Here is a 14,650-nt window from a genome sequence, read left to right on the forward strand (position 1 = left end):
AGCCGCTTGCAATTTTGCAGAAATACTTCTTATTAGTGTAGGTCGGTTGGTATTGTAAATGGGCCATATCGATCCATGTTTTGATATAGCTGCCATATAAATCGATCTTGGGTCTTGACTTCTTGAGCCTCTAGAGGGTGCAATTCCTATCAGATTGGAGTGAAAATTTGCACGACGTGTTTTGTTATGATAGCCAACAACTATGCTAAGTTAGGTTCAAATCGGTCAATAACCTGATATAGCTACCAAATAAACCGATATTGAATTTTGAATCTTGACTTCTTGAACCACTAGAGTGTTTAAATCGGTTCATAAACTGATACAGCTGCCATATAAACCGATCTTGGGTCTTGACTTCTTGAGCCTCTAGAGGGCGCAATTCGTATCCGATTAGAATGAAATTTTGCACTACGTGCTTTGTTATGATATCCAAGAACTGCTCTAAGTATGGTTCCAATCGGTCAATAACCCGATATAGCTGCCATATAAACCCATCTTGGGTCTTGAATTCTTGAGCCTCTAGAGGGCGCAATTCGTATCCGATTAGAATGACATTTTGCACGACGTGTTTTGTTATGATATCCAACAACTGTGCCATGTATGGTTTAAACCGGTCCATAACCAGATATAGCTGCGATATAAACCGATCTTGGATCTTGACTTCTTGAGCCTCTAGAGGTAGCAATTCTTATCTGATTGGAGTGAAATTTAGCACGATGTGTTTCGCTATGATTTCCAACAACTGTGCTAAGTTAGGTTCAAATCGGTCAATAACCTGATATAGCTACCAAATAAACCGATCTTAAATCTTGACTTCTTGAACTACTAGAGTGTTTAAATCGGTTCATAACCTTATATAGCTGTCATGTAAACCGATCTGGGATCATGACTTCATGAGCCTCTAGGGGGCGCAATTCTCATCCGATTTGCCTGATATTTTCTATGACGGATCCTCTCAGGACCATCAACATACATGTTTATTATGGTCTTAATCGGTCTATAGTCTGATACAGCTCCCATATAAATCGATCTCTCTATTTTACTTCTTGAGCCCCATAGAGTGCAATTCTCATTCGAATTGGCTGACAACCGGCCCATATCTGGATATCGCTCTAAGAGCAGAGCAAATCTTTTCTTTTATCCTTTTTTTGCTTAAGAAGAGATGCCGGGAAAAGATCTCGACAAATGCAATCCATGGTGGAGGGTATATAAGAATCGGCCCGGCCGAACTTAGCACGCTTTTATTTGTTGTATAGTACCAACGGCCACTTGAGGAATTTTTCCACCGCGTCTGCCAGTTTTCCGTCATTTTATCTCGAACTTCGAGTACTACCCTTTAGAAAATAGAACATCCCTGCTACCACGTGTGCTGCGTCGTTTGAGATGGTTCTGCTGCCAACAGCACACTCGGAGACAGTTACGTCTAGCTATGGATGTCGTGGGGAATCTTGAAGGTGCGAAATCAGTTCCCAAACAGTGGCGCCGTATACGTCCTAATGACGTTTTATGGAGGCACCTGCCATATTGGCTTAATCCTGCAAGGCTCTTAACCCCGCATGAAAATAATGCGTCTATCAACGCCCCCATACATGAACGAAGCCAGCATAAGTACCAATTCGATCCCACGTTGTTTGACATGATATCCCCTTTGGTTAGAAGCAGTTCACCATTTTAAACTTCTTACGATCTTTGAAGCGCGCCAGCAAAAACTACCAAACTTGCGATTTTAGGTCTAAACCATAGCCACCACGTTGCTTCCAACTGGGGCCTAACCATAGTAAGGTTGAAACCGATGTTCTAGGGGTACCTGACTTCCATGGTACCAGACTAAAGACTCTAGTCCAACCACTTAGTCCAACAACTTTCAGTTCGACTTCAAACAGTTTTGCGGACAATCTCGTAGCAACACCAAACACCATCTGAAGGCAGGTGGCATAACCAAAATGATTCAGCACAAGCCTAAGCCAAAACAGGATTGCCACCGAATCATTCGCACAATACGGTATACATTCCGCTAATCACAAGGAATAGCGGCGACATCGTTTAAAAGAAACATCCAAACCAACAAAAACTTCCATATATCCACCTTCACATTTACACGACCAGCTCAGAAGATTTCAAAACGGAACAGCAGTCTGATATTGGACGATCCCCCAATTTTACTTCTTGAACGTCGAGATGTACAATTTTTATTCGTTGTAGCTACAATCTAGTTTCACTACTTCCCCTACGATCTTTAAGAGCTATGCTGGAAATTCTTCTTATATTGGGTTGCCCAAAAAGTAATTGCGGATTTTTTAAAAGAAAGTAAATGCATTTTTAATAAAACTTAGAATGAACTTTAATCAAATATACTTTTTTTACACGTTTTTTCTAAAGCAAGCTAAAAGTAACAGCTGATAACTGACAGAAGAAAGAATGCAATTACAGAGTCACAAGCTGTGAAAAAATTTGTCAACGCCGACTATATGAAAAATCCGCAATTACTTTTTGGGCAACCCAATATAAATCCATACAAAATCCTGCTAAAATTCACCTGCTTTTTAAGGAACGTCTTGCGATAAGTTTTCGACATACTATTACACAGCATTATACGCTTCTCAAGAAGATCCACCTGATAGCGTTGTATGGGCGCAATGGTTTGTTTCACAGTGGCGGCCGACATTTTGATTTTCTTCCATTTATCAGGTAATTCATTCAACTAATATAAAGGAGTTAAACAAAAATGTTTCCGTATTTCAAAGAAAAAAAAAAGAATAATTTCCATACCATCAGCAGTTCATAATCTTTAAACTCATAATTGTACAATTTCAATAGGTCAACAATTTCCTTTAAGGGCTCAAATATATAATCATATATGAATTGCTTCTCATTTATGGTATTGAGCACTGACAGGATCTGTATAAGCCCATCCAAGTCATCTTTGGTAAGTTCAATTTTAAGAGCCTCATTGGCTTCTTTAACAAATGAGTCCAATTCCTGTAATGTTGGCAAAATTATTAAAATTGGCTTAAGGTTGTATTCCATTCCATAATATTACTGTTAAAGAGTTCTTCACACGATTTATGAGATCCATTTTGAAAAGGCTTATCCATTTACCCACTTGATTGAGTACAGCCCCTTTGAAACCCTTTTTATTTAGACGCAGCCAAACACTAAAGTCCTGATAGGTCTCCCATTTGCTAAACTCAGCCTCTAAGGCAATAAACTTATCCAGCTATGCCGAAGAAGGACAAATGGGTTTTTAGGTTTAATTTGTTAAGAAAATTTTCCAGTTCTTACCTGTTGGCTATAAACACTCATTGGCGGATTATTTTCATCTTTTAAGGGCTTAACCACACTGGTACCCTCCAATTCATCATATCGTTCACTGGTAGTCAAAGGTCTTCCGTATTTCTTGACTTCAGCCAAATATTGTTGCTTATCCCACAACCAAATGTAGGAATATTCCATGAAGGGCTTTACATGATGCCTTATGGATTGTAACTCCACCCTGACTTTGTTCAAAATATCAGCGCGATGTTTGTGAATTTCGGCTTTATCCGCAATTTCAGCTAAAATAGGTAAGGATATTAAGCAAACGGAAAAAAGAGAGGAATTCCTACAGAGCCACAGGGCAAGAGAAAAAGTGAGCAAAGTGTTGGTAGGGCTTGAAAGGGTGTAAACGATAGATTTTAGAAGTGGCGTATTAAGGTAGAGAGAGAGAGTGGTTCGTTTGTTAATTATTCTCTTCTACATGCTTTCAATTGGATAATGGCGATGGTAAAGCGATATTTAGAGAGTGAGCAGTTAAAAGCTTCTATTACACGATCAGATATGCCATGTAAGCTGTCACTTTCTGTTTTCATAAGTGTTGTATTTATGTACGTCATATGCGAATAGAGCGCGCTCTACTCGGCATGTATTCACATAGGTATTGCACTTTTTTATACCCTCCACCATAGGATGGGAGTGTACTGATTTCGTCATTCTGCTTGAAATATTCGTCTCAGACCCAATAAAGTATTGGGTTGCCCAAAAAGTAATTGCGGATTTTTCATATAGTCGGCGTTGACAAATTTTTTCACAGCTTGTGACTCTGTAATTGCATTCTTTCTTCTGTCAGTTATCAGCTGTTACTTTTAGCTTGCTTTAGAAAAAAAGTGTAAAAAAAGTATATTTGATTAAAGTTCATTCTAAGTTTTATTAAAAATGCATTTACTTTATTTTAAAAAATCCGCATTTACTTTTTGGGCAACACAATATATATATATATATTCTTGATCATTATGCCATTTTAAGTCGGTCTGTCTGTCCGTACGTCCGTCCATCTGTCTGTCCGTCCATCCATCCGTCCGTCTGTCTGTCTGTCCGTCCGTCTGTTGAAAGCACACTAACTTTCGAAGGAGTAAAGCCATATCGGTCCATATTTTGATATACAATAGCTGCCACATAAACCGATCTGGGGTCTTGACTTCTTGAGCTAGAGAGCGCAATTCCTATTTGATTTGGCTGAAATTTTGCACGACGTGTTTAGTCAAGACTTTCAACAACTGTGCCAAGTATGGTCTAATTCATCCCATAACCTGATATAGCTGCCATATAAACCGATCTTGGGTCTTGATTTCTTCAGCCTCTAGATGGCGCAATTCTTATCCAATTGGAATGAAATTTTGCACGACGTGTTTTGTTATGATATCCAACAACTGTGCCAAGTGTAGTTTAAATCGGTCCATAACCAGATATAGCTGCCATATAAACCGATCTTGGGTCTTGACTTCTTGAGCCTGTAGAGGGCGCAATTCTTATCCGATTGGAGAGAAACTTTGCACGACGTGTTTCGCTATGACTTCCACCAACTGTACTAAGTTAGGTTCAAATCGGTCAATAACCTGATATAGCTGCCAAATAAACCGATCTTGGGTCTTGAATTCTTGAGCCTCTAGAGGGCGCAATTCCTATCCTATTAGAGTGAAATTTTGTATGACGTGTTTCGCTATGACTTCCAACAACTGTGCTAAGTTAGGTTTAAATCGGTCAATAACCTGATATAGCTACCAAATAAACCGATCTTAAATCTTGACTTCTTGAACTACTAGAGTGTTTAAATCGGTTCATAACCTTATATAGCTGTCATGTAAACCGATCTGGGATCATGACTTCATGAGCCTCTAGGGGGCGCAATTCTCATCCGATTTGCCTGATATTTTCTATGACGGATCCTCTCAGGACCATCAACAGACGTGTTTATTATGGTCTTAATCGGTCTATAGCCTGATACAGCCCCCATATAAATCGATCTCTCTATTTTACTTCTTGAGCCCCCAAAGGGCGCAATTCTTATTCGAATTGGCTGACATTTTACACAGGTCTCCAATATACAATTTAATTGTGGTCCGAACCGTCCCATATCTGGATATCGCTCTAATAGCAGAGCAAATCTTTTCTTTTATCCTTTTTTTGCCTAAGAAGAGATGCCGGGAAAAGAACTCGACAAATGCGATCCATGGTGGAGGGTCTATAAGATTCGGCCCGGAAAGGCGCATTTATTGTCCGATTTCGCCAAAATTTGGGCAGTGAGTTGTATTAGGCCCTTCAATATTTTTCCTTAATTTGGCTCAGATCGGTCCAGATTTGGAAAAAGTTACCATATAGACTGATCTCTCGATTTAAGGCTTTGGTCCCATAAAAGGCGCATTTATAGTCCGATTTCACCGAAATGTGGGACAGTGAGTTATGTTAGGCCCTTCGAGAGCCCCCTTCAATTTGGTTGACATCGGTTCAGATTTAGATGATGCTGCCATATAGACCGATTTCAAGATTTAAAGTCTTGGCCCCATAAAAGGCGCATTTATTGTCTGATTTCGTTGAAATATGGGACAGTGAGTTGACAAATCTGAACCGATCTGGGCCCCTTCAATTTGGCCCAGATCGGTTTAGATTTGGATATAGCTGCCATATAAACCAATCTCTCGATTTGAAGTGTTGGCCCCATAAAAGGCACATAGATAATTCGATTTCGCTGAAATTTGACACAGTGACTTATGCTAGTCTTTTCGACACCCATGTCGTTTATGGTTCAGATCGCTCAATATTTGGATGTGGCTACCATAAAGACCAAATGGCTACCAAATATGGATAAGGCTACCAAAAAGACCAAATCGGATCATATTGTGATATAGCTTTAGGACACAAATTATACATTTTTCACCGGATTATGACAGAGGGTGGTTTACATATACACCCGATGTGGTGGGTATGCAAATTTCGGCTCGGCCGAACTTAAAACTTTTTTTGCTTGTTTCTTTTTAAGGACAGTTTTGTCTCCAAAATTCAAAATCTTCGCTTACAGAAAATTGAAAATGGGACCACAAATGAAAGTTTACTTTGGGGGCTTGACAAGATGTGCCTGCACCAGCTAAGATCTTCAAATTTTGCGCATAATCTTGATAACACCTCTGCTAAACCATTCAAAATTTGAAAGAGTTATTTCGCCTGGTTTTTAAACGGCAGAGTTTTTTTTACCATTTCTTCTATTCTTTCTGCCCTTGTGTTTGTTCATTTTTGCATTTAGGTCAAAATAAACTTTATTGAGGTCAGTTTCTCTATTACGAAGTTTCTCTACAACGTATTGGGTTGCCCAAAAAGTAATTGCGGATTTTTTAAAAGAAAGTAAATGCATTTTTAATAAAACTTAGAATGAACTTTAATCAAATATATAATTGCCACTTTGTTCGATAACCTTTTGCCATCTTCCTGGGAAATTTAGTATTCCACGCTCATAGAACTTCTGGCCTTTATCTGCAAAAAACTGAACCAAGTGCGATTTTATAGCCTCATCATTGCCGAAAGTTTTACCATTTAAGGAGTTCTGCTAAGATCGAAATAAATGGTAGTCTGATGGTGCAAGATCAGGGCTATATGGTGGATGCATCAAAAGTTCCCAGCCAAGCTCACTCAGTTTTTGGCGAGTGACCAAAGATGTGTGCGGTCTAGCGTTGTCCTGGTGAAGTATGACACCTTTACGATTGACCAATTCTGGTCGCTTCTCATTGATGGCTGTATTCAATTTGTCCAATTGTTGACAGTAAACATCCAAATTACATCCGTTTGGTTCCTTGGAAGCAGCTCAAAATATACCACACCCTTCCAATCACACCAAACAGACAGCATAACCTTCTTTTGGTGGATATCAGCCTTTGAAGTGGTTTGAGCTGGTTCATCATGCTTGGACCATGATCGTTTTCGACTAACGTTGTTGTAAACAATCCATTTTTCATCTCCAGTTATGATTCGTTTTAAAAACTGATCGAAAATTCATTGCGTTTAAGGTGCATATCACAAGCGTTGATTCGGTTTGTTAAATGAATTTATTTCAATACATGTGGTACCCATATTAAAATTGACGCCAAACAAACAAATGTAAACAAAATTTCGCGCACTTTTTTTCTAAAGCAAGCTAAAAGTAACAGCTGATAACTGACAGAAGAAAGAATGCAATTACAGAGTCACAAGCCGTTGAAAAAAATTGTCAACGCCGACTATATTACCGACAATTACTTTTTGGGCAACCCAATATTATTTTGTTAGACCACAACTGCGACGTTATAAAGATGTTCGACTATTTATACATAAATTTTTGGACATGGGAGCGTATGATAACTACTCTTTAATTTCTGCGTGCGTCATACGTCACCTAGGTCATTCATGTTCCATATTGAAATACTGCCATACGCGATTAAGGACTTTAAGGCATTATTTTTTGCCCTGTAACTAATCGTAGGTAAAACACGCATTTCTGGCGTACGATATTAGGAACTCAAGGCATGTCCTGATGGCATAAAATTAAATTTTAATACTCAATTTTGACAAAGCTGCAGGAGGTTAGGTAAGGCAAGAAGAAACCTGTAAAAACTAGTTAAGTTCGGATATAATAGTCATCCTATTTGACTATATCCGTAGTTATATCTTATTTAAAATTTTGGCGAAATCAGGGATTAAATGCAGCTTTTATGGATTCCAGACCCTTAAACGGCAGATCGGTCTATATAGCAGCTATATCTAATCTGAACTATATCTGGGGCGGATGGCGGGAGGCTTAAAACTAATCACTATTTCAAATTTCAACAAAATTGGATAAAAAAGCTTTTATCTGCTTCAGACCCTTTATCGTCAGATCGGTCTATAAGTCAGCTATAAGTAAATATGAGGCGATCCAAACCATACTTGGCTCAGATGTCGGGAGGGAAACAAGTAACTTTCTATTACAAATTTCAGCGAAATCGGACAAAAACTAAACCTTTTTTGGGCTTCAGACCCTTTATCGGCAGATCGGTTCTTATGGCAGCTATATCCAAATATGGCCCGATGTGGCCCGTTCAATAGCTTAACCAGCGTGCATTAAAAAGACGTATCTGTAATAAATTTCAGCTCAATATCTCAATTTTTGAAGGGTGTAGAGTGATTACAACATACGGACGGGCAGACACACGGACATCGTTAAATCGTCTTAGAATTTTACGACGTTCCGAAATTGGACGTGTACGACGTTTTGTAGGGTCGGAGATCGATATTTCGATGAGTTGCAAACGGAATGGCTAAATAAATATATCCCCTATCCTATGGAGTTCAAAAATTTACATGCTCGAGGTGACCAACTTTCAATTCCCATGGATCAGTCTCTGGACTCATTATGGTCCCCAAATTTTGCAAACTTATTGGAAATCCCCTCAACTTTGACTATGTATAGCTTTATGTACGAGTATATATCTCTATACGTTCAGAAGTTCAAGAATTCATTTCAGGATGTTTCGATTTGGCTACACTGTGCGACAGGCGGAAGGACATAGCTAGATTTTTAAAATTTTATCAGGATCGAGAATATATAAACTTTACAAGATCGGAATTCTATGTGTTAGAGAAGGTATGACAGAGAGAGGAGTGTATTATAAAGTCATATTTGGAACAATGTTCATCTATAGAAACAAACTAGTCCATACCTCCAAAATCTTCAGGATCTCCTTCAAGCTCCGTTGGATCCTGTGCACATCTTGGCAATAGCTCCATCATGTGATAGATATCATCAAATAGCGTTTCCACAAGAGAGTTGAAACTATATTTCGAGGAAGGATCTACATCTGGAAAATAAGCCACATGAGGTTCCTGCAGTTCCATTAAAATTTCAAACAAAGGAGCATAATGTTCATAACGATTCTCTATTTCCATGCGTAAATAGGTAATGCTGGTAATGACAGCATCCAACAGTTCTTTGGCAATTTCTTCGTCTACATATTTTTCATAGTCTCGGAAAAGTTCTCGTTCTTCTTCGTTTAGGGTTTGCAACATTTCAAAACGATGCCAAGCAGTTATAGAATTTTCGTCACCCTCCGTTTCACTAAGGGCTAGACTAAGGCGCTTTGCAGATTTTCTGGGGGATACTTTGGGTTCTTTGTTTTCAGTTTCTTTGGCTTTATCCCCTTCTTCATTTTCTTCTGCTACTTCTTCTCCATCATTCTGGGCAATTTCGAAACGTCTGGGTATATCAAAAAGAAGTTTGGCATTTTTATACATCAGACGATCAATTAGCAGGGCCGTATCACTGGCTTGGGCCACTCGACGGCTTAGGATTTCCATGCGGGGCTCAGTTTCCAGCAAAGCATTCGGTTGACGATGTTTACGTTGATACAGTGGCTGTTTACCCCAAGAGTTAATGCTCTTCTTAATGGCTACAACATTAGCTTGGCATAGCAGCAAACGTTTGTGCAGATATTCGATTTTCGAGAAAATATTCACAATGAAATTTTGTTCTAGCAACAGAAAAATGTGAATCTCTTTGAAAGAATGATGGGATTCATTGCCAGCTTACCAAAATTATTCCAAGTCACTGTATCCAATAAGGGTTGCATAAACAATTCATAGAGCATTAATTCGGCCTGTATCAGAGCTTTTTCACTGGCTTTGGCTCGAGTATTTATATCATTATACCATTCGGCAATTCTTTCAAGTTTAAGGCGGGCTTCCTGTTTTATGATACAATGTTAGTTTACATCCCGCTTTTAAGTTAAACTTACCCATAGCGGTTCTTCCTTATCGAAATATTCCTTAGCCTCTGGGGGTACCTCACAGTTCATGAGCAACATATATTTGGTATCTTTAAGAGCATCCTTAAGATATATATTAAAATTCACTGACAATTGACCCTCTTCATCTTTGGAGAGTAGAGGCAGATTCATTCCTTCGTCTATGTGTTTCTTTACTTCTGCTGTCCAATAATCCAAAATTGTTTGCCTCATGGTGGTAAACTCTTCAATCATTTCTTCATACAGAGACATGGTATACTGGCCATGTTCATTTTCCCAAAGCCTAGACAAGGGGGGGGGGGGGGGGGGAGGGGGTCAGTTTTTAAGAGTTATTCCTTTCGCTGTAGGGGAAACATTTATTAGAACTTACGGATATTCATAGAGTTCATAATCTGTGCGCATCCATTTTATGCGATGTTCTAGTTTATTTAGATAGGCTATTGCTCCTGAAATTGGAGCAAAACAAACATCTGAGGGTAGATCCTATAAAAAAAAGAACATTTAGAAGTTTTGGCCTGGAAGTAGGCAGCGAAGAGGATACCCCATAACAAATCCCCAATGATGGTAGTAGTGAATGTTTACCTCCTAGTCTAAGTAGCAGTGATCCGACTGAAGAACAACAAGGCAGCAGGAGCCGACGGGTTACCCGCTGAACTATTTCAGACAGGAGGCGATACTCTGATAAGGCGTATGTATCAGCTCGTATACGCGATATGGCTATCAGAACGCATACCCGTTTATTGGACCCCCGGCATATGATGTCCCGTACACAAGAAGGAAGACTAGGCAGATTGTGCCAACTACAGAGGATTAAGTCTCTTCCCCATCGCATACAAGATACTCTCGAATGTCTTGAGAGAAAGATTAAAATCGAAAGTCAATGAGATAATTGGGCCCTTTTGACCTGGTCTACCATAGACCATAGACCAGATATTCACACTGCGCCAAATCCTGAAGAAGAGCCAAGAAGGACAAATCGACACCTACGATCTTTTTGCGCACTACAAAGCCGCTTTCGAAATGAATAAGAACTTTATGCTGTGTTAGCTATATCAAGTTATAGTCCGATTCGGACAATAAATGAATTGAATGCTGAACATTGTAGAAGTCTCTGTGTAATATTTCATTTCATTCGGATAAGAATTGCGCCTTGTAGGGGCTCAAGAAGCAAAATCGGGAGATTGGTTTATATGGGAGCTGTATCAAGCTATTGATCGATTCAGACCATAGATGAAACGTATGTTGAAGGTCATGGAAGAAGCAGTTGTACAAAATTTCTGCTATATCAGATGAGAATTGCCCCCTCTAGAGGCTCAAGATGTCAAGACCCCAGATCGGTTTATGTGACATCTATATCCGGTTATGAACCAATTTGCTCCATACTTAGCAAAGTTATTGGAAGTCATAACAAAATACCTCACGCAAAATTTCAGCCATATAAGATGAGAATTGCTCCAGGTTATGAACGGATTTCAATTATACCTCACACAAGTGTTCCAAGTGATACCAAAACACCACGTGCAAGATTACAGCTAAATCGGATAGGAATTGCGCCCTCTAAACGCTGAAGAAGTCAAGACCCAAGATCGGTTTATATGGCAGCTATATCAGGTTATGAACTGATTTGAACCATACTTCGCACAGTTGTTGGAAGTGATACCAAAACACCACTTGCGAAATTTTAGTCAAATCCGGCTAGAATTGCGCCCTCTAGAGGCTCTAGAAGTCAACACCCCAGTTCGGTTTATATGGCAGCTATATCAGGTTATGAACTGATTTGAACCATACTTAGCACAGTTGTTGAAAGTGATACCAAAACACCACTTGCGAAATTTTAGTCAAATCCGGCGAGAATTGCGCCCTCTAGAGGCTCTAGAATTCAAGACCCCAGATCGGTTTATATGGCAGCTATATCAGGTTATGAACTGATTTGAACCATACCTGGCACAGTTGTTGGATATCATAACAAAACACCACTTGCGAAATTTTAGTCAAATCCGGGGAGAATTGCGCCTTCTAGAGGCTCTAGAAGTCAAGACCCCAGATCGGTTTATATGGCAGCTATATCAGGTTATGAACTGATTTGAACCATACTTAACACAGTTGTTGAAAGTGATACCAAAATACCACTTGCGAAATTTTAGTCAAATCCGGCGAGAATTGCGCCCTCTAGAGGCTCTAGAAGTCAAGACCCAAGATCGGTTTATATGGCAGCTATATCAGGTTATGGACCGATTTGAACCATACTTAGCAAAGTTGTTGAGTATCATAACAAAAACGTTGTGCAAAATTTCATTACACTCGGATAAGAATTGCGCCCTCTAGAGGCTCTAGAAGTCAATATCCAAGATCGGTTTATATGGCAGCTATATAAAAACATGGACCGATTTGACCCATTTACAATCCCGTCTGTCCGTCTGTCTGTCCATGTTGATTTGTGTACAAATTCCAGGTCGCAATTCTCATCCAATCGTCTTAAAATTTGGTACAGGCATGTTTTTCGACCTAGAGACGAACCCTATTGAAATTGGAAAAAATCGGTTCAGATTTAGATATAGCTCCCATATATATGTTCGTCCGATATGCAGTAATAATGCAAATAAATGGTCATTTGTTAACCGATTCTCTCGACATTTGGCAGGAAGAATTTTCTTAAAATTCTCGGCATTACCGAAGCTCTCATATATATACATATCCCGATTTTCACTCAGAGAGCTACTGCAAGCGCATTTATTCACCAATTGTCCAAAAATTTTGTACAACGTTTTCCTCGATGACTTCCACAATGTGTATAAAGTGTGGTCGAAAGTGTGGTAGGTGTAGGGTATTATACAGTCGGCACCGCCCGACTTTTGCCCTTCCTCACTGGTTTAGGATGAGCCGCGATTTGAACACGTATATGGGCATGTTATTTGCACTTTTACTATATCAAATACTTACATAAACTCCTTTTTCTCTGTAGGTCCTTGCAAAGGCATTGAAATCTATTTTAACCGCTTCAATTTCTTCCAAAAAGTCATCGACCAGTATGTGCATGTATGGATCCAAATGGGCCTTTATAATGGGTCTCAATAGCAGTGTGCCACACAACATAAGTTCATGTGAATCCTCCAAGGCTAGTTGAAATTGAAGCGCCAGTTTACGTTCCAAGATATCGGTTTTATCTTTAAAGGCATCGCGATCAGCTGGAAATGTGGAATTTGGGGCATCTGGGTCCAAAGGATTATATTGAATATTTGACCATTCACGATAGTAGCCGTTGTACTCTTCTAGGATTTTCTCAATACTATGGGTTATTTGACCGCCCTTCAAACCACCCACAACAATCTTTTCCAGTTTCATAAAATCTTGACCAGTTTCGAAGAGTTCATGCAGAACTTCCAGCCGAGCTATATATCTATCAAACCGGCCAAATATATCCTCAGGATGCCAGGTCCAATCTTGGGAATTGAATTCAGTGCCAATTTTAAATTTCTTCAAAGAGTTTCGAGTCTCTTTGTAAATGGTGCGATAGTACTGTAAATGCCCGATATTGGTTTGGACTCTTTTGAAAGCTTCATCCATTCCACCTTGAAATATGGAGTCTGCTTCTATGGTGCGCATGGAACATTCGATAAGGGTGTTGTGAAGTAGTTGAAATAGTAGCACCATATTTTCCAAGGTGTGAAAATATTTCGAATGGCCCCATACCAGACCAACAGTGAGCAGTAGAGGCCTAATGCTGGAGCGGTTCTCATCCATATCGGCTGTTTCAAATTTGTCCACCATTTTTTTCTTAAAATATTTGACAACTTTATTTTTCTTTCTGAAATTAAATTATTTGTTAAAAAATGTCTTACCAATGGTGCCAGATATTTGGTTATGTCTCTTGCTTCGACCAAGGCCTCAAAGGTCTGGACGACAATCTGTCGAAAGTTGTTTTCAAATACAGAGTGTATTTTTTCTAGAATGAAACCTATTGTCTTGACACGTTTATCCCTTAATTGGTCAGCCAAATTCTCCAAATTCTCTAAACGAGCCTCCCAATAATTAAATAAATGTTCAGGTCGCGGAAATGGTTCCTTGGAAAAGATTTTATCTCTGGGCTTCACATGTACCAGTTCTTCCACTGATTCCAGCCATTTGCTTACCATATGTTCCAGGGATTGTTTCATCATATGATTGACTTTACTAAGATCGCTGTTGCGAGGAAAGAGAGTAATAACAAGAAAAAAGTGAACTAGTGAAAAGTGAACTAGTTAAAAGTGAACTAGTTAAAAGTGAACTAGTGAAAAATGAACTAGTGAAAAGTGAACTAGTGAAAAAAGAACTAGTGAAAAGTGAACTAGTGAAAAGTGAAAAGTGAACAAGACAGACAAGACAGACAAGACAGACAAGATAGACAAGACAGACAAGACAGACAAGACAGACAAGACAGACAAGACAGACAAGACAGACAAGACAGACAAGACAGACAAGACAGACAAGACTGACAAGACAGACAAGACAGACAAGACAGACAAGACAGACAAGACAGACAAGACAGACAAGACAGACAAGACAGACAAGACAGACAAGACAGACAAGACAGACAAGACAGACAAGACAGACAA

At 39.3% G+C, this 14,650-nt stretch overlaps 1 protein-coding gene across 1 annotated transcript in view; it reads right to left on the reverse strand.

Annotated features, from left to right (window-relative positions):
* LOC106081161 (dynein beta chain, ciliary) overlaps positions 1–14,650 on the reverse strand; it is an 81,290-nt gene that overhangs the window by 49,578 nt on the left and 17,062 nt on the right. The window contains exons 4-13 of the mRNA XM_059363165.1: positions 13,898–14,237; positions 12,999–13,832; positions 10,429–10,541; positions 10,050–10,341; positions 9,845–9,998; positions 8,979–9,785; positions 3,283–3,554; positions 3,041–3,217; positions 2,770–2,979; positions 2,537–2,701 (exon numbers count right to left, since the gene is read on the reverse strand). Of these exons, the coding sequence (XP_059219148.1) occupies positions 2,537–2,701; positions 2,770–2,979; positions 3,041–3,217; positions 3,283–3,554; positions 8,979–9,785; positions 9,845–9,998; positions 10,050–10,341; positions 10,429–10,541; positions 12,999–13,832; positions 13,898–14,237 (3,364 nt within the window). The remainder of the gene's footprint in view (positions 1–2,536; positions 2,702–2,769; positions 2,980–3,040; positions 3,218–3,282; positions 3,555–8,978; positions 9,786–9,844; positions 9,999–10,049; positions 10,342–10,428; positions 10,542–12,998; positions 13,833–13,897; positions 14,238–14,650) is intronic.

This window comes from Stomoxys calcitrans, chromosome 2, assembly GCF_963082655.1.
Source record: "Stomoxys calcitrans chromosome 2, idStoCalc2.1, whole genome shotgun sequence".
NCBI lineage: Eukaryota > Metazoa > Arthropoda > Insecta > Diptera > Muscidae > Stomoxys > Stomoxys calcitrans.